The following is a 19,166-nucleotide window of genomic DNA, read 5'->3' as shown; positions in this document are numbered from 1 at the left end:
CTCTATATTGCTCTCCACTTCAATCATGCCAAGGTAGCCATGTCCAACCAAGCCACACACCTAAACCTCTCACCACCATGCTCTACTCCATGGACCCTGCCCCAACCACCAACAACCAAACCCACTCTTACCCACCATGACCCACGTTAACCATGAATCGCCCCCTTATTCATTGAGCTCAACCACCGAGCAAGTGAGAGAGAGAAAATGATAGTGTGAGATATTCAAGCCACCACCATTCAATCGCTCATTTTGAAACACAAGCACAATTTTTTTTTTTAAATTGAAAAGATAAATTGCATCATTTAGGAGTCGATCCCTGTACCTCCCTTATCGAACACAATTTGACAATTAAAGACCAAAATTGCAATTAATTTTTAATTTTAAAATACTAATTTAGTAAATTGTTTTTTTTTTTAATATATAATGCTAGAAAAACCTGGATGAGAATTGAGCAAGGGTTTAACAAAGTCATGAAACAAACATAAACCATTACCTTCCCGCGCTGAAAAACCAGTGCTAGTCTCAGCGAAGAAGAAGAACAACAACAAGGGTTTCATCTTTCACGGTAAACGCAAGATGGAAGACTACGAAATGGCAATGGATTCTTCTCCCTCACCCAGCTACTTCGACCCACAAGACCTCACCACTCGCCAGCAGTTCCGCCGTTACGGGTACGCCAACCCCTTCTTCCTCTCCTCCATTCCATTACCCACCAATCTCAATTGATCTATCTCGCTGATTCATCAATTATTTTAACTCCGTTGTTACTCGCTGTGTCATATGAACCATCATCATTGATCATTTGTCTTAATTTCACATCATGGGTATTGGGTTTACTGCATTTAGGGTTTATACCCTTTTTACTTCAAAAAGGTTCAATTTTTTCAATCAGAAAAACAAAATAGTAGGAAAAGTTTCAAATCAAGAGCTCCTATCTTCCTTTCGAATAAAGGGTAGTTTTTTTTGTGTGGGTATATGTCAGCTCTTGTTTGGGTTGCAGGAGCTTATTTTCCATAACACCAGTAACTATTACTGTCGCCGAGGTTTGTTGTAGTTGTGTTTCTTGACTTGAGTGCCCTGTTTATGATGGAAAATTGGAAAGTTGGTGACTTGGTGTATTAGACGTTACATGGAAGAAGGATTGTTAATGGCGGATAGCGTAGCATAGCGGCAAGCTCCAAAAACGCTATTTCGAGGGCTATTGCGGCCCTATAGCGGTGAATAGTGGAGAAGTGGTGAACCCCCCAGGGCTCTACGCTATAGCACTATCGCGCCGCTATAGCGCACTATTAACAAGCCTGCATGGAAGATAGTTTTATACCAATTTGAATTCTTTTGGAGTGAGAGAACTTGATGATATTCTCGGTTACTTTGCTTTGCATTCTTTTGAATTGCGAATCAGTAATTTCCTGCTTGGGTTTTGTTGCGCTTCGTAAGTTTCCGTGTCCAACTTTGTGTGATACAAATTTTGTAGGAAGAGGCACTCAACTTCAGGTGCTTCAATCCAACAAGACAACTCGGCGTCCAAGTTAAGTCAAACGGGGCTGTTTTATGACGGACAAAGCATCCATAGTCCTACAAATGCCGCACTTGTTCTTGAAAATATTAAACAAGAGGTGGAGAGTCTTGATGCTGATTACTTGGAAGAAAGGGCACAACATTCCTCTAGAAGGAGGTTATCCGCCGATGCTCATGGAGTCCCTGGTATGGATGCTGGTTTTTACTCTGAACGCCACTCATTAAAGGCGTGTAAGCAAGAGGATGAATCTGTAGGAGACGGTGCAGAAACAGTATTTACGTTATATGCATCTCTGCTTGATTCTGCTTTGCAAGGTACTGAAAGTATATTTATTCTTGCACTACAGTTCCCAAAAAGATTTATTTCATCCATCTTCCTTTTTAGCTTTTCTGTTAAATATGGATACGGAATGATCTCTTTGAAGCTTGAAATTACACATGATATGAGCATATGTTTCTTTTATTTGTTTGAATTTTTTTGGAGCATAATGGTTGATGGAGCAAGGACAAGACACTTATTTTTCCTGATAGTAGTAAGGGTGCAATTGGGTAAACAACTTAATTAAGTGCTTATCCGTAAGCTAATTTAATAAGCTTATCTCTTTTAAACGGGGCCTAAATCTTTCTTCTAATCAAGGAAAAAGGGAAAACAAAAAATCTTCTTTCCATATTTCCTAAGCACTTTAGTTTAGCTCCCATTCCAGAAAAATGCATGTGGAGATCATGGTTATGGGTTATGTACTCTTGGTGCACGTACATTTTTTTTTGGCATCTTAGGGAAAAAAGGAAAAGTGTAATTTTGGTTTTGTTACATTTTATTGCAGGATTCATGCCTATTCCTGATCTGATACTAAGATTCGAGAATGCATGTCGAGATGTTTCAGAGTCTATCAGGTTCGCTTGCTATTAGTAAGCCTAAATGTCTGTATGATAAGCTTTTATGATGCTAACATTCATAATGTGTAAACACCGCATAAGTAATATTATTATTTTATTCATATGATTTACATAAGGTTCTACATCTTGACATTTGTGCCTGCTGTCTTGGGGTAGCTTTAGATATTGTTATTTGCTCATTTATTTTTTATGAGTAGTAGGTTTAATGGGGTTCTCTAGTGGATTTTATGCACATACATTCAATGTTTGTTTTAATGATGAATTTGCAGAGAAACTATGGGGATATAGGTACATGCAAGACTTGTCAACTTTTTTGAAAACTAGGATACTTACTGTTGTTATTTTTTTTCTTATTGCAACCATTGCATCTGGTGTGTTGTAGCCATACTTGAAAATAAGGAAAACGCTTCCTGGCACGAGACGAAATTCGTCTGCGTGCCATGCCCTCATTTGATTGGTTAACAAAATTGAGTTTCTATTAATAACAAGATTCTTTCTTTTTATTATAAAAAATAGTTAGCTGATACAAGTATGCATTTAATTCGCAAGGAAAAAATTTCGAGCCATCAATCACTACTCTGAAAATAATATGGATGGATATATGAAAGGTTGAACGGCTGTTGTGGTTCATAGGTGTGAAATCATAGTTTTCTTTATGTTAAGAAGGTTTGTTATGGTTGTAAGCAGTCAGCACATACTTCTTGTTTGTAGTCTTGGGCTCTTGACTGTTTAGGAGGATTCTTTATCCTTCTGTGGTTCTCTTATTTTAATTCTTACTATACAAGGGAAATATTGGTATATCCGTACTTTTCAACTACACTGAGTGGTTTTTAAACTGAAGATGTATAGTCTATGTGTTTTTCTATTACAAAGCTACTTCGGTTATAATGTGATTGTTGCCTTTCTTCTACAGGTATGGTTTGAACGTTAGGCACCGAGTTGTTGAGGACAAATTAATGAGGCAGAAGGCTCAGCTCCTGCTTGATGAGGCGGCAACATGGTCTCTCTTGTGGTTCCTTTACGGCAAAGGAAATATATCACTAACCTTAGATGTTCAGTATTTTAAGAATTTATTATGTCTCTGTCCGCAGTTGTGCTATGACATCTGGTTTTTCAAGTGTATTTCCTTCTTTATACTGATCCTTACCCTTCTCATTGACGAACTTTACACTAGGGATGGTTTGGCGTCCTATGTTGATGTTATCCTTTTAAGTTAAAAACATGTAGAAAATTCAATATGGTTTTGAATGTCATCATCTCAATCTTGAGATTGTTTTCATGTTTGGAGAATTGATATACAACTAATGCACTCACCACAAGTTAAATAGACATAAAAATTGTCTGGAGGAAATTATTTCTTCCTTATACAAAGGGTGTGTAAGCTCCTATAAAAATACTTCCTGAATCATTATAGGAGAGATATGAAATGAAGTGATCTGTGTTCAGTTTTACAACTTTTTTCTGACAGTTTTTTCCCCTTCTTTTCAGTGACTGAAGAACTATCTAAAGAGAAAATACTGGTAATATTTTTGTGTGATGCTACTTTATTTGATCACATAATCTCTCCTCAATATCCTCGGAATAGACTTACTGAAATCCACTCACTTCTTATAGGTGTCAGATACCTCACACGTAGTGGCATGTGAGTTTGTTGCAGAGGACCATGCAGCTCAATTGTTCCTTCGAATAGTCCAGTGGTTAGAAGGTTTGGCTTCTAAAGCACTTGATTTGGAAGTGAAGGTATTCTTTTGCTATATGTTGATCTGTTCTCAAATAGAGTGTTATTTTTTATTTCCTAAATGGATTCATGAGTAAAAATTTAAGAAAGTTAACAAGGAAGTACAACTAGAGAGAGGTGAAGCTACAAAGTCAAGAAACAATAGGGAATGTCGAAAGGAGAAAAAGGAATGCCTTCAGGCTACCCAGTTGCTTTACATATCGGGAACCCATCTCCTTTGTGTGCATCGAATACTTGAAAATGCAAGCATTGCACTCCAAGCACATGCACGGAAGGTTCAATAGTAAAAAACATACATTACAACTACAATCAAAGTCTTTTTCCACCAGATGAGGTTGGCTACCAGGATCAAAAGACACCATAATGTTCCTATCATGAATTATGTCTAATAATGAAGCATTTTAATCCAAATTTTTCTTAATAATTTGACCTATGGTTTTCCTTGGTCTCCTTCTACCTCAAATTATTGGACTATCCTCCATCTAGTCAACCTTCTTTACTAATCCTTCTACTAGCCTTCTCCACTCATGCTTAAATCACCCAAGACGCGATTCTATCATCTTTTCCGTGACAGCTTTCTCTCTAATGATTTCATTGCTCATCGTATATCTTGTCTAATGCCAACATTCATTTATTGTAACATATTCATATAGGCAACACGAGGCTTTCTTTCTTGTTGGCTCTTATTCTTCCGCAATCCTTATAATTGTGCGGTAAATATTTCCTTTAAACTTGAGTGGAAATTTTCTGTCAGAAACTACATTCAAAGCTATCTTCTATTTCATCTGCCCTGCGTGGATACTATGGTTGACATCTCTACCTTTATCTTCTCATCACCGTACATTACCATAAAAAACTAGATTCTCTGTATTTGTAATGAAATACAAGTGTTTAGAAACTATGGTAGTGAGTTTATGATTATGTCACTATTCTGAATTAAATTAGATTTCGAAAGAATTTATTTGTGAAGTGTATTACAATGAGTACAGAATCAGGAGTTTTCCCCTTTTGCTTTATATAGGTAGAGAATAAAAATAAATAGAATATAACAGTTGATGCACTGCGTTTGTTAGTTGCTTGTTTGGTAAATTTTTTAACATATGCAAATATGAGAGTGAGATCTTTAATTGTTGGAGTATCGGTCACAAAATCAGTTTTGGTCTTTTTGAAAATATATGAAGGGAAACCATACATATTTTTCCTAGAGTGAAACGTATTCTATCCCCATAGTTTTGTTTTTTTGATTTGCCTGATCTGCATCCATATTCTTGTTTGTCCAAACATTAACCATTTAGGATTCCTCATACTTTTATGCAGGTGCGTGGATCTCATGTTGGTAGTTATCTCCCCAACAGTGGAGTTTGGCATCACACTCAACGCTATCTAAAGAAAGGAACTTCTGACATGAACATTGTTCATCACCTCGACTTTGATGCTCCAACTCGTGAAAATGCAAATCTTTTGCCTGATGACAAAGTACTGTGCTCTTGATTGCTTTCCAATTCTTTTACCGCTAGAACTTGATTGCGGCAGTAATTTAAATTAATGGATATGCTAATTTATTCTTGCTTTGTAGTTAAACTTTAGAATAATTGAATTTCAAATTCAATTGAAAGAAGCACAATTAATGCCTTGAGATCTGCATAAGATGCACCAATACCTGAAATTTAATTACCCCAAGTATGCTCATTGATAGATCATGCATAAATTATCTTTCTGCTTCATAGTATACTTTTAACAACCTGTCTTATTAGCTGTACAAAATACAGAACTTCAAGTAGGCTTTTGCTAGGTTTGGGCTGTATCTGTTGTAAACCTGCATCAGATGGAAACAAATATCTTGGAATTGCTAGCAAACACTTATCCATCTTACCTTTGTGATAAGTGGATCCTATTGTCTAAAATTTAACTGCTTTATTCTCCTCAACTGATATTCCCCATTCTCAAGGTTTTAATAAGGCATTGCCGCAGCTCCTCTCATACAGTAACTGTATTTCAGCTTAGCTTATGTAGCACTCAGGTTCAAGTCAACAAGTTTACAGTGACAAGTGACAACTCTCTCTATTCTCTCTAATCCTTTTCTCTAATTTTCTTAAATTTCTACCATCTTATCTGAACTCTTGAACTCTAGTATGTTATCAAAGCTCTCTTCCTGACCTGATCCATGGCCACCATGACCCGTCAATCCGTTTCAATTCTTTGAGCCAACTATGGTCTCAACATACACTCCATCTTCTACAACGATTACCGTCTTGACTCCATTTCTGTGCATCTTGATGAGAAGATTTCTTCTCTTGAAGCAACCAGTGGAGGCTGTTATCAAAGCACTCAGTGCACTGGTTTATGATAATTTTTCAGCCTTCTCTATTTGTGCAAAGCTTACTTTCCGCTTTTCCCTTGGCCTTAAAAAGGATAACAAAATCTATTTCTGATGCACTCTGAAACATTGGGCCTCCTTTAAGGTCAACTCCTTCATTTTTTCTGGATTACAAAATTAGATTAATGCCAATGATATGTAGCTCTGGTTTAGAAACTGCATTGAGAAGGAGATCAAACCACATTAGCCGCTTTTGATTGACATGTATATTATATTGTTTTACAATCTATTGTCCTGTAATAATTTAGTCTACCTTACCTGGTCCCTTGGTATGTTTAGAATAGAGCTTTTGGTTAATCTTTGCATTCTTATGAATTAAAACAATTTTTTTCTAGATTTTGTATCAACTAAGGATGTTTTTGGTGATTATGAGGTGAGCACATTATGGTGTACTGCTCATTTTGTGACACTCTGGAGTCTCTCTCAAAGAGGGAAATTCCAGGATTTTTGAGGGCCAGTTTTTTCCTATATCACTCGCTGTTAGTAGTAGGAAATCCACACTGTTATGATTTATTTGGTACACTTTGAGTTATTTCTTTTTCTTTTTTCCCTTTTGTTCTCTCCTGTCAGTTTTTATTAAATTGATATTAAGGGTGGATGTTTGGATTATAAGTTTCAAGAGCCTGCACTTGCTTGTAAATTTAATTTCCTGATAGTTGATAGTGATGAAATAGATAAGTAAGTCCATGCACACTCCTAGTCCTTTATGTAATCTAGAATGTCAGTGACATTTTTCTTTTTGGCTACAGAAACAAGATGAATCTCTTCTAGAAGATGTATGGACTCTTTTAAGGGCTGGTAGGCTAGAAGAGGCATGTGGACTTTGCCGGTCTGCTGGACAGGTGAATACAACTTTGAAAATGACTAGACTTAGTCTTTACTTCCTGCTGTAACATCTTGATATTTTGGCAGCCCTGGAGAGCTGCTTCTCTATGCCCTTTTGGAGGTTTGAGTCAGTTTCCTTCTGTTGAAGCTCTGGTGAAGAATGGTAAAAATAGAACTTTGCAAGCTGTTGAATTTGAAAGTGGCATTGGTCATCAGTGGCATCTTTGGAAATGGGCTTCATACTGTGCGTCAGAGGTAATGTTGTATGTTATGATGACTAGGCCATGACCTTCATGTTATTTTTATCGATATTTGTGTGTTAACTTGTTTATTGACAAATACCCTCCAGTTTTTTGATTTAAAAGTTATAGTTTTGGAAATGGAGTGTGCCATGCAACAGATGTTGCTCTCAGAACATTTTGAATAGCTTTTCACTACTCATGTTTAGTGAACAAACTTGCTTGTCTACTAGAAGTTCTTTCCATGAAGTCCTTGTGGTTCTCCCCTCCCAATTTTGACCAGTTGTTTTTCCTGCTATTGAATTTTGTATATTTTACCTTTTTTTCTAGCTGAGGAGGTTGTTATAGTGTTATGGCCTCTTCAAAAAAAAAAAATTATTTATAAAAAACGTGAAACCTTATTTGTGCCTTTGTCTTGCAGAAAATAGCAGAGCAAGGTGGGAAATATGAAGCGGCTGTGTATGGAGCCCAATGTAGCAACCTAAAAAGGATGCTTCCACTCTGCACAGACTGGGAGGTCTGTTCTTTATCTTTTTATTTTAATTTTTGCAGAGGCTTTTTCTCATTCATGCCAAATCGTTGATAAAATACCTTCTAGATCCATACTGATGTGCAAAGACATTATCATGACAATTGAAAACAAGGAATTTGGTTAGTGTATTATTGTAGCTAAATATTTAGCATAATCTGTGTCAATATATTGATTGATTATCTAGTCAACTGTACTTCCTTTTTTCTGTATTGATTGATTATCTTGCCTTATTTCCTGTTTAGCAGTTTAGACTTACATAAGTACAATGTATTTATTTTTTAAGCTCAGTAAGTAACTTTCTTGTTTTCCTTCCCCACACTTTCAACATTCACTAAACTGAGGATTATACATTAAAGATGAATAATTCATACATTACATATATAAATGCCAAAATTTAATAATTATTCAAAATTACAAGCATATTCATTACTGATAATCATAAGTCTAAACATAAATCACCATATAAAAGGAAGATGATGAAAGTAATATTAAACAAAGAAACAGAACATAGAGAATGTGATTGTGAAGATCAAAACATAATAAATTAATAAGAAACTAACATTGAACAGAGGCCCTTAAGTGTGAAGATCACAACATAATAAAAAAATGAACGCAGACTTGTTGGCATTTTGTAACAGAGAGATTCCATTGGAGAATTTCTCACTTTAGAGGGTAAAGTAAGTCGTCACAAAATCCCGATAATTTCTTTAGAGAATAAGATTCAATTATGTTAGAATCTAATTTGTTCTCTTCCCCATAAAGTTTGAAGATTATTTTACTTTTATTATTTTATCCATCCCACTGTAAACTTGATTTGTAGTGCAACACTTAATATTTGCAGTCAGCATGCTGGGCAATGGCAAAGTCTTGGCTAGATGTTCAGGTAGACATGGAGGTTACTCGCTCACTACCAGGGGGAGTTGATCAACTTAGAGCTTTTGGAGATGTAATTGACGGAAGCCACGGACATGTTGATGGCTCCCTTGAGCCTTCAAATGGACCTGAAAATTGGCCAATTCAAGTGTTGAATCAGCAACCACGACAACTTTCATCTCTTCTTCAAAAACTTCATTCAGGGTAAGCTGTATAACTGTTACCACATTTGTAGTCTTTGTTATGTTGTTATCTATTACAATTCTGTTTTTGCCTCATTTTATTTTAGGGAAATGATCTATGAAACTGTTACCCGACAATGCAAGGAGCAACAGCGGCAAATTCAGGTATTTCTTATTAGGTTGAGAGAATTTGAGAGAAGGTAGAAATTGATTGTATTGAATTGTATCAGACCAGTTTCGTGCTATAATACACACACACACAAACACACATGGAAGCCAAGCCCAACTGTTACTAGTCCTAATCTAACAGAACAACAGAATTGACTTAGGCTAGGATCTAACACATTCAAGTGTTTTCTACACTATACTATACTAAACATTTCTATATAAACTATTGTTTCTTTGTAGTTATGTTTCATAATCAAATGTATTTTAGAACATTTAAGTTATCATGAGAAAAAGGGAAGAAAAGGAATGAGATGTTGGACCTTTTAATTCAAAATTTGATTTAAACCTGCAGCAGGTCATGAGAAGACACAGAGCCTTTAACTCAAATGATGTGATCTAATGATCTGTATCTCACTTTTAACCTTTTTATGTTTTAATTATTAAAGAAAAGACACTCAATGGTGCAGCCACTTTGGGTCGAGAGAAAAATAAAATGCTTCTTTTTCATTCTCTTTGTCTTCGTGTATATTTTTTAACTGATGGCCTAAGCTGTACACTTTCTGACAGATGACTCTAATGCTAGGGGACATACCACGTGTACTAGACCTTATATGGTCATGGATAGCACCTTCCGACGATGATCAGAATGTATTTAGGTTAGTGTTGTTACCGCTCTTTTCCATATTCATAACTCTGCATATGCAGATGCACCTGGAAAAGTCTTTTTATGAAACAAAAATTAGATGTTCATTTCATTCCAATAACTTCCCAAAGGGGGGTCCTGCAATGCCACATTTAGAAATATGCACTACACAAACTTTTTGTGAATGAGTATTTCCGTGAACTTAAGTATATATTTTCTTAGTAGTTATTTTTTTGTATTTTATTTCATCATGTTATAATATTAACATGTGGGATTACTATGAGCTGGTAATGGAATAATAGATATATCCTCAAAAATAGCATTTACTACCATTAAGAGTCAAAAGAATATCATTTTGTTTCGTGATGCTTTGAAGTTATTACCCAGATCCTTTCAATACGTGAAATTCTTGAATACCAAAATCAGTACTTGATATAGTCTGAAGAAATGTTATCATATTAATTCTAGACTGAGCAAAACACGTAGAACATAAGTATATATATTATTCAGAAATAACTTATCAATGAGGAAAGAAGAAAATTTCAGGAAAGGGATGATGGATATATTTTTAATAGGAGTTAGGAGATAAGGTAATTGTAAAGTTGTGCTGTTTTTGCAGTTGTTTGATGCACATGGTTGGAGTATGTGTTGAATTCTTTCTTTGCCTTTGCATTGGGCTTTGGTTTACCAGCAGTTGCTTTCCTTGTTAGTCATACTGATAAATTGGAAGATTTATTAATCATTGTATGGATATGCTCCTTCTTCTTTTTCTGTTTTGCTTTATTTTATTGTATCATCCTCCATCTTCATACTCTCCTCTTCTTTAACATAATGTTTGGTTGGAGGGGAATGGAGGGGAGGGGAGGGGAGGGGAGGGGTTTTTTAAAACTTAATATGTTTGGTTCAACTTTTAGAAAGGGAGGGGAGGGGACCAAAATCCCTCCTAACCCAATTTTTTGTCCCCTCCAAAAGTGGGGGGATTTGGAGGGGAAATAAATTACTGGACAAAAATATCCCTATACATAGTTGGAATTCCAGTTCTGCCGACCTAAGCCTACTTTCATGCCTTATTCATCTATCCTTGCCGTTCCTCTCAGCCTCCCCTGTGCGAAGGCTTCATCTTCTTCTAATTTTCGTCAGATCTATCAAACCAAAACTTAATTTTCTCATGGTTTATTTTTATGCAATCGCCAATCGCACGGACCCATTCTCACGCACGCCACCTTGCTGCCACTGGTCGTATATCCTTATCTCCTAGAACATGGACATACACTCACAAACCCCTTGTTTTGTTTTCTTACTTTAATTTTTACCAATGTTATTCAAACTTTTAGCAAATGATTATTATTATACAGTGATTTTATGGAATTCTATTATGGATATAAAAGTAATTTGATAATAATAAATAATAAATATTGAAATCCCTCCCCTCACCTCCCCTCCTATGAACCAAACATAATAAATATTAAACCTCCCCTCCCATCCCCTTCCCTCCCCTCCCCTCCATTAAAATCTCTCCCCTCCCCTCCCCTCCATTGAACCAAACACACCGTAAGTTACAGACTTTTTCTTCTTCAATAAATAAATGATGTAACAGAAAACACATAAGTGCTTCTTCACATTCAAGAAAAAATAAAGCCCTCCAATCTTTTGGATATCTATTAGAGGAATACCGCCTTAACAAATCATGGGCTAAGGGAAGTTCAGGAAAAATATTATCCCACATTAAAGGTGGCTTTTTATATTCTGAAAATTTTGATGTACATAGGGCACTGAAAAATATATTTGAACAAGCAACTTATTTTAATTGATTGGAGGAAAATGTAGCTTTGCAAGATGTAAATGTCTTTCTTGCAAAAAATTGTCTATGAGAGGTTATTAACAAGGGCAGTTACTGCTGGCCAAACTCCAAAGTTAATGCTTATTGGTAATTATGGAATTTAGATTATGAAATGTAAAAGTGCATTTTTAGTTTGGGTTCTTAAACAGTGCATTTTTCAAATTGAGGCTTATTTGGATGGAGGTAGAGGATGTTAGATCTTTTACGAGTCACATTTTAATTATTAAGAGAAATAGAAAGGATAGTAAGGGATTGAAATTCCTTGGCAGCAACGATGACATGAATAATGGTCAGGATGGAATTAGGACTGTAACCACGCCACATGTGCAATAGTTGGGTAGAAGGAAAGCTAAGGAATGGAGGGGATTTGGAAGAAAACAAGGACAGAAAGAGAGAAGGGAAGCAAGGTTTGGTTAGGTTTGGGAAGGGTGGCCTATATGCTTGTACTGATCTTCCCATAAGCTGATATCCCTATGATATCAGTGAAGGAGTAGCATCTCATTGATTTCTGAATAAAACTATACCTGGTTTCTAGTTTCCTTTCAGAATCAGTTGACCGATATTCTTTATGCTTTCTCAAAGGCCTCATGGAGATCCTCAAATGATACGATTTGGTGCACATCTAGTCCTCGTGCTTAGATATTTAATTGCTGATGAAATAAAGGGCGCCTTCATGGACAAGATTATGAGTGTTGGTGATCATATTCTTCACATGTAAGTTGTTTCATTTGAAGTTCTTTTACAGTTTTTCTCCTGAATAATATTATTAGAGGAAAAATATCAAAGGATGCCCCGCTATGTCCTTAGAAAATTGCCTAAGCTTTCCTTCTTATTGCATGACTTTCTAGCAGCATGTGTTAGGATTGTTTAGCTTTCAAAAAAGTGATTTTAAGATTGTGTAAAAGAGTGCTTTATTTTCTAGAATATGTAAAGCATAAGCTCTCTTTTTAATGATTATAAAAAATGTTTTCATTTTAAAAAGTAATTACGATTACAACTTTTTTAGAAGCTACTTGAACTCGATTCTAAAATAAATGAAAAAAATCTTATTTTTTCAATATAAGTGATTTAAGAAAAAAAACTAAAACAAGCGCACTCTTGACATAATTTGAAGTATATGGTGAGAAAAATGATTTATTATGTGTTGAGTGAAAAATTCGCTTCACTATATTTACTGATTAATTGGGAAAAGTTAGGTATGCTATGTTTCTCTTTTCAAAGGAGCACGAGGAGTTGGTGGGTATATATGCTTCCCAGCTTGCACGTCATCGTTGCATAGACCTTTTTGTTCACATGATGGAACTTAGGCTGCACAGCAGGTATCCTTGATTCTCTCCTTTAGGCTGTCTGGTTCTTTATGCAAAAATCATGTCATTTGGTTATAATTTCTGTGTTCATTGTATGTTTGGAAATTATCTTAGGCGAATTACTTTTGGTTGTTTGCTGCAAAGTAAAGTTATATCCTGTCAGAGAATCGTGAGAACACATAATATAAGATAGAAGTTGACAACTGACAATTATGAACTACATGCTTTGATAGGCCATTATGTCCATGAAGAATCAGCATATATCTATCTACTATGTTTTAACATTCTTAGATATAGAATTTACTAAGAGGGATAAAAAAATCAAAGATTGTGGTAGGAGATCCTTCTAGAACAGAAAAAACAGCAGAATAAAGAGCATCCAGTCTAAACAGCAAACCAGCCCCGTTGCATAATGGTTAAATGAAATCACTGAGATAAGTTCATGAGTTGAAATCCACACAGGAATAAGAAAGCAAGCCTGTTCCGTAAAAGAGGTGAACAGAAGTGCTGACTGCTGAGTGAAAAATGATTTATCTATCATGAGAGGTTATTTTCTTGGAAGAATAAAGGGAAGACAGTTATAACAGTTAGTTAGAGGGAATTAGTAGCCTAACGCTACCTCAAAAGTTAGCTCGTAAGGTGAGCATTGCCAAAGCCTTTCTAAGCTCTACGTTGGCCGTATCTCTTGCTGATGTGGAATCTCAACACTCCCCTTCACGCCCAGGAGTGGACGTTTGGAATGTGAGATTATATAATTTTTTTATTTATTTCATCGGAAATCCGTGGGCCCAGGTTGATTGCATTGAGAAGTCATGGGCCAGGTAAATTGTGTTGGGGAATCCAGGGGGCCAGGTTGAATTTTGAACAGCAGTGGGTGGCCCAATATCAGATCATGCTTTGATACCATCTTAGAATTTGGGTTAGACTTAACTCTACCTCAAATGCTAGCTCGTAAGGTGAGGATTGCCCAAACCATTATAAGCTCTATGTTGACCTTATCGCTAGTCTATGTGAGATCTCAACGATTTTAATGAAAGGGGGGTGTAATGTATGGGAAACATTCAGGGAATTATGTTTTGAGATAACTGAGCAAGTACTTGGTTGTGAAAGGGGAAACCCTTTGTAAAGGGGAACCCTTCGAGGCGAGATCTCTCATCCTCTTCATATGATAAAATCATACTTTTCGTTTCTCTATTTCCATTTTTGTTTCGTAACTTTAATGATGTTTGTTTAATTCAACAGCGTGCATGTCAAATACAAGATATTCCTTTCTGCTATGGAATATTTACCCTTTTCTTCTGAGGATGATTCTAAGGGAAATTTTGAAGACATTATTGAGAGGTACGTAGCCTTCTTATTTAGAATCTATGAAAATTTTACTAAAAAATTTCATGCACTTATAAGCTTTTTTGTAATAAATCTACTTGGAACAGTGTTTTGATGAGATCTAGAGAGATCAAGGTTGGCAAATATGATAGCCTGTCAGATGTTGCTGAACAGCATAGACTTCAGAGTCTTCAAAAAGCTAAAGTCATCCAGTGGCTTTGCTTTACACCGCCATCAACAATTACTAATGTCAAAGATGTTAGTAAAAAACTTCTTCTCCGAGCATTGGTACATAGGTAAGTGATGCATCAAACTGCGCTCATGATGGTCAAACATTTGAAAGTGATGAAACCTAAGAGTGTTAGAGCTTTCACTTTTCAGTAGTCTAACTCTTGTACACATGTTGGCCGTATATTGTTAGTATTGATTATTGAAGTCCTATTCTCATTTTGTATTCTTCATTTGACCCCACCTAATGGGAAAAAAGGCTTCTGTTGCTGCATTTTGGAATTTAAATATTTCAATGTCCTAGGTTTGAATAAGAACCTGATCTTTTCAGTCCTACATTTGGCTGTTGATGCGCTCATTTTGTACTCTACAGAGAACATAATGCATCCCTCCCTTTTTTTGCCTTCGTAGTTTAATTGTTTTCCTTATTTTGAATTTTAACCCTTTTTCCCTCTCCACACAGCAACATACTCTTCAGAGAGTTTGCCTTGATTTCTATGTGGAGAGTACCGGGGATGCCTATAGGTGCCCATACAGCACTTGGTTTTCTTGCTGAACCCCTGAAACAGCTTGCTGAAACTCTTGAGACCTCTGAGGATGATAATATATTTGAGGATTTAAGGGAGTTCCAAGACTGGGTATGCCAATTTACACTTATTCAATTTAGTTATTCCTCAATCAAATCATTTCTGCCTTGACCATGATCATGTATGTTCACTCTATTTTACTAGCGTGAGTATTACTCCTGTGATGGAACCTACCGCAAGTGGCTCAAAGTTGAATTAGAGAATGCAGAAGTTCCTGTCTCTGAACTTTCACTAGAGGAAAAAGAAAGGGCTGTTTCAGCCGCCAAGGAAACACTGGATGCATCTCTTTCGCTGCTAGAAAGTGAGTTTAGTTTACAACCTTGTGCAGAAACTATGATCTGAGGAAAATCTCCAATTCTTTTAGCCCTGTATCTTTTTTGAAAATTTTGTCTGTGTTTTTGAAAATGAGTTAGTATATTGACTGATTGACATGTTAGCTACTGATGTATTTTTGTTTTTCCTTCTTTATGTAGGAAAAGAAACACCATGGTTGGCATCTATTGATCAGACATATGAATCAGCTGAACCTGTTTTCCTTGAACTTCATGCAACCGCAATGCTCTGCCTACCATCTGGAGAGTGTATGTGTCCAGATGCTACTGTATGCACTACACTGACGAGTGCCCTCTACTCTTCCGCTGGTGATGAGGTTGTCTTAAATCGACAACTAACGGTATGCAAGTTCAGCCTGGAAACATGTGCATGTTCAATTATTTATCCATGTTAAATTTCTTAGTATGCCTTAGCTTAAGATTCAAAACTAGGGCTTAAAAACGTGTGCATTTTCTCCAACCAGCTATGAAAATGCAGCATAAACCTCACAACTCGAGTTACTTCCCTTTTGTGGCTATTATTTTGATGAACTCCTTAGTCCATGGCGAATTCCCTTCCCTTCGATTTCCTATAATGATTTTTGCTTATTTTTCTGCATCTTCTAATGTACTCCTCAGTCCTTTTTATATGTAAAAAATGAATTTATTGAAAGATAAGGGACAAAATTGTGTATATAAAAAGAATGTTTTTTTTTCTTTTTCTAGAAGAGAGAAACTTTACTGGAGAGCAAATGATTAATTCAAAAATTTGCTTGGGTCAGAAATCAAAGTTTCTAAATGGCCATATCCTGTGATGATAATTCTTTATATGGACTGCCTTTGCCAAGCTTATTCTTGTTCTCTTACATAACTCATTGCTATCTTCTACTTTGCTTACAATATAATATTTTGCAGGTGAATGTGTCTATATCTTCAAGGGACAATTATTGCATTGATGTTGTTCTTCGTTGCTTAGCAGTAGCTGGTGATGGAATTGGACCACATGATTTCAATGATGGGGGTATTCTTGGCACCATTATGGCTGCTGGTTTTAAAGGTAGTGTGGTGTTATTAATTAATATATAGTATTCATTTGGAGTTTGGCCTAGATCAAAACGGGCAGGATGTCCATATAACAACATGAACTTCTCAATTTAGTCCGTGGAAGATTTTCTGACAAAGATATGCTTTTGAATTTAGCACTTTTGAAGTGAGGAGTTATAGTCGTCGTTTGAAAAACAATGGTTGAGATTTTGATTTTATGCGTACACGTGTATAAAAAACTATGAAGTTGTTTAAATAATTGTTCATGTACCCATTATTGATTATAACTTTACTTTTTCCTCTTTAGTGAATCTCACTTTGTAGGAGCTGTATCCTGCTTAATTTGGGTCTTTGCTTTCCTTGGACCAAATTTTGGTTGCTAGCTTTAGTGGCTGTCTGTGACAGAACTAGAAAGGCTTAAATTTTTATTAGTGCGCATTTGATCGGAGCATAATACATTTTCGAGGAGGCTTCTATGGCTCAGCAGTTGTTTGGGGATAAGATTAGGTGATTGGCCTCTATTTGATGTAAAGAACTGCACGACCTTTTGAGGGAGTTTCCCAAGTAGATATGTAGAGAGACAAATGATTGAGTGAGAAGAATCTTCAGTCAAAACTTGAAGCAGGGTTTTTTGAAGGAATTTGTTTTCTCTAGTGCATGCTCTTAATGGGATTTAAGGTCTTTCTTTTGATAATTAGTTTCGGAGTCCTAATCTTGAGGTCTAATTGTTGGTCTGCAATTTCTCTGATTCTAAGTACTTGTTATTGTCTTAGAGAGCATCTCATTTAGCATCTGAAAAGTTGAAGTTGTTAGTATAAAACCAATCCTTAGTCCCGTTGACTCTGATCTATGGAAGTTTTTGGAAAGAGTCAGTCCTTAACATGGCATTATTAGGACACTCTCGAGTACTAAGTGATTAGATTTAGTAGCTTGATTGTTATCACTTCTATTCCTCGTTACAAAAATCTCAGTGAAAGGTATGGTCTGTGCTTTCTACATGATTCAAGCCTAAACGGCTGTTGCATGGAATATAAGAAATATAAAATCATTCATGAGCTTAACAACTAAAACCTTAAGTTTTGGGATGAGCCGGTCACTGAGAGAACTTTCAGGTACGGGGGGAAAATGTATTCTGATTTGAAATTTGTGGGTGTAAAAGATTATTATTGCATTTGTTTCTTCCATAGAAGGATATGTCATACAATTTTGAATTTCAGTTACTTTTAGAGACCTGTATGACCAACAGGTTAAGTTTATTTCCTATTGCAGGCGAGCTTCCTCGGTTTCAAGCTGGAATTACAATGGAAATATCCCGATTGGATGCTTGGTATTCTGACAAAAGTGGTACCTTGGAGTGCCCGGCTACATACATTGTTAAAGGACTTTGTCGGAGGTGCTGTCTCCCTGAAGTCATTCTTCGTAGCATGCAGGTAAGTCAACAGATGGAATTAACAAATATATACCTTTTTGCTTGGGAAGTTACTAAAAGATTTCTTGATAAAAAAAGTTCAGTTTAAGAACATTTAACCACTAAGCAGTTAATTAATTCAGTGTTACTTATTAATTGCATTTCGGACATCAGATTAATTATGTGCAATATTTGTCTCATTTACAGGTTTCTGTTTCTCTCATGGGATCTGGAGTTCTACCTGATTGCCATGACACTTTGGTTGAACTGGTTGGCAGTCCTGAAACTCAGTTTGTTCACCTGTTTAGTCAACAGCAGTTACAGGCAAGATAATTTCCTTTACTCGAAAGACATTACACTCTCCTTGTTTTAAACTTCACCCTTTGTGTAATATCCTGTTCTATGCCTTTTCAATTCATGAGACCTTGCAGTATTCTTTTCATTATTGCCTTCACTTTTCTCCTGAACACTAGATCAACAGATCCTGACACACCAGGTTAATCGACTGAGATAGATGTATAATGTTACTGAGACCCTCATCTTTTTCCTTTTTATTGATTTCATCATCACAAGGTGCAGAAATATTTGTTTAGAAATGACAATACCTAAACACCTAGTTATTCATATACCTCAATTTAGGTATGAAGTGATTGAGCCACTGGATTCTATGTTCATTAAAAATTATTAGCTGCGCGTGTTGCATGTTAGTTGGTGACGAAAATTGCTGTTATTTTGGGGCCTGACTTTTTTTGCCTTTTCCTGTGTAGGAATTTTTATTGTTTGAGAGGGAATACTCAATCTGCAAAATGGAGCTTTTGGAGGAATGAATTTTGTCCTTTGAGCAGAACTTGATCGTGAGCTTCTTCCAGAGCCACAGATTTGTTTTGGTGTTTTGAACATTTTTTGGTGTATCTTGAGCTACAGTTTTGAAATTATATATTGTTATTTGTCTAGTAATTATTTTGCTTTGAGTAGAAAAGAGGGAGTATGAAAAACTTTGTGCATAAGCGTGCCTTGTGAATTACTATTTTTATCTTGTTTTTTTATGAACTGGATGTCCAAGAAGGCTATGGGCTTGACCCATGTGTATTTATTTTTACACTCTTATCCTAATATTATA

The 19,166-nt window shown here is 36.0% G+C and overlaps 1 protein-coding gene across 2 annotated transcripts; it reads left to right on the top strand.

Annotated features, from left to right (window-relative positions):
• Nucleotides 1-452: 452 nt before the first annotated feature.
• LOC130746431 (nuclear pore complex protein NUP107) lies at nt 453-19,145 on the top strand. 2 transcript variants are annotated; one of them, XM_057599056.1, is made up of 24 exons: nt 453-674; nt 1,478-1,836; nt 2,346-2,415; nt 3,332-3,447; nt 3,907-3,938; nt 4,033-4,158; nt 5,474-5,632; nt 7,283-7,375; nt 7,446-7,613; nt 8,019-8,114; nt 8,971-9,206; nt 9,292-9,349; nt 9,920-10,008; nt 12,418-12,549; nt 13,032-13,154; nt 14,385-14,483; nt 14,576-14,764; nt 15,160-15,334; nt 15,428-15,584; nt 15,757-15,956; nt 16,510-16,651; nt 17,908-18,068; nt 18,254-18,370; nt 18,814-19,145. In XM_057599056.1, exons 1-24 carry the CDS (start codon nt 580-582, stop codon nt 18,871-18,873), a joined length of 3,252 nt encoding a protein of 1,083 aa, XP_057455039.1. In that variant the 5' UTR covers nt 453-579; the 3' UTR covers nt 18,874-19,145. The 2 variants fall into 2 exon arrangements, with proteins under 2 accessions (XP_057455039.1, XP_057455040.1); XM_057599057.1 differs by having other exon boundaries at nt 3,332-3,470; nt 3,930-3,938.
• Nucleotides 19,146-19,166: the final 21 nt, after the last annotated feature.

Source organism: Lotus japonicus, chromosome 3 (assembly GCF_012489685.1).
Source record: "Lotus japonicus ecotype B-129 chromosome 3, LjGifu_v1.2".
Taxonomy (NCBI): domain Eukaryota; kingdom Viridiplantae; phylum Streptophyta; class Magnoliopsida; order Fabales; family Fabaceae; genus Lotus; species Lotus japonicus.
Note: the sequence above shows the minus strand (reverse complement) of the source record. Positions and strands in the feature narration are given on the sequence as shown.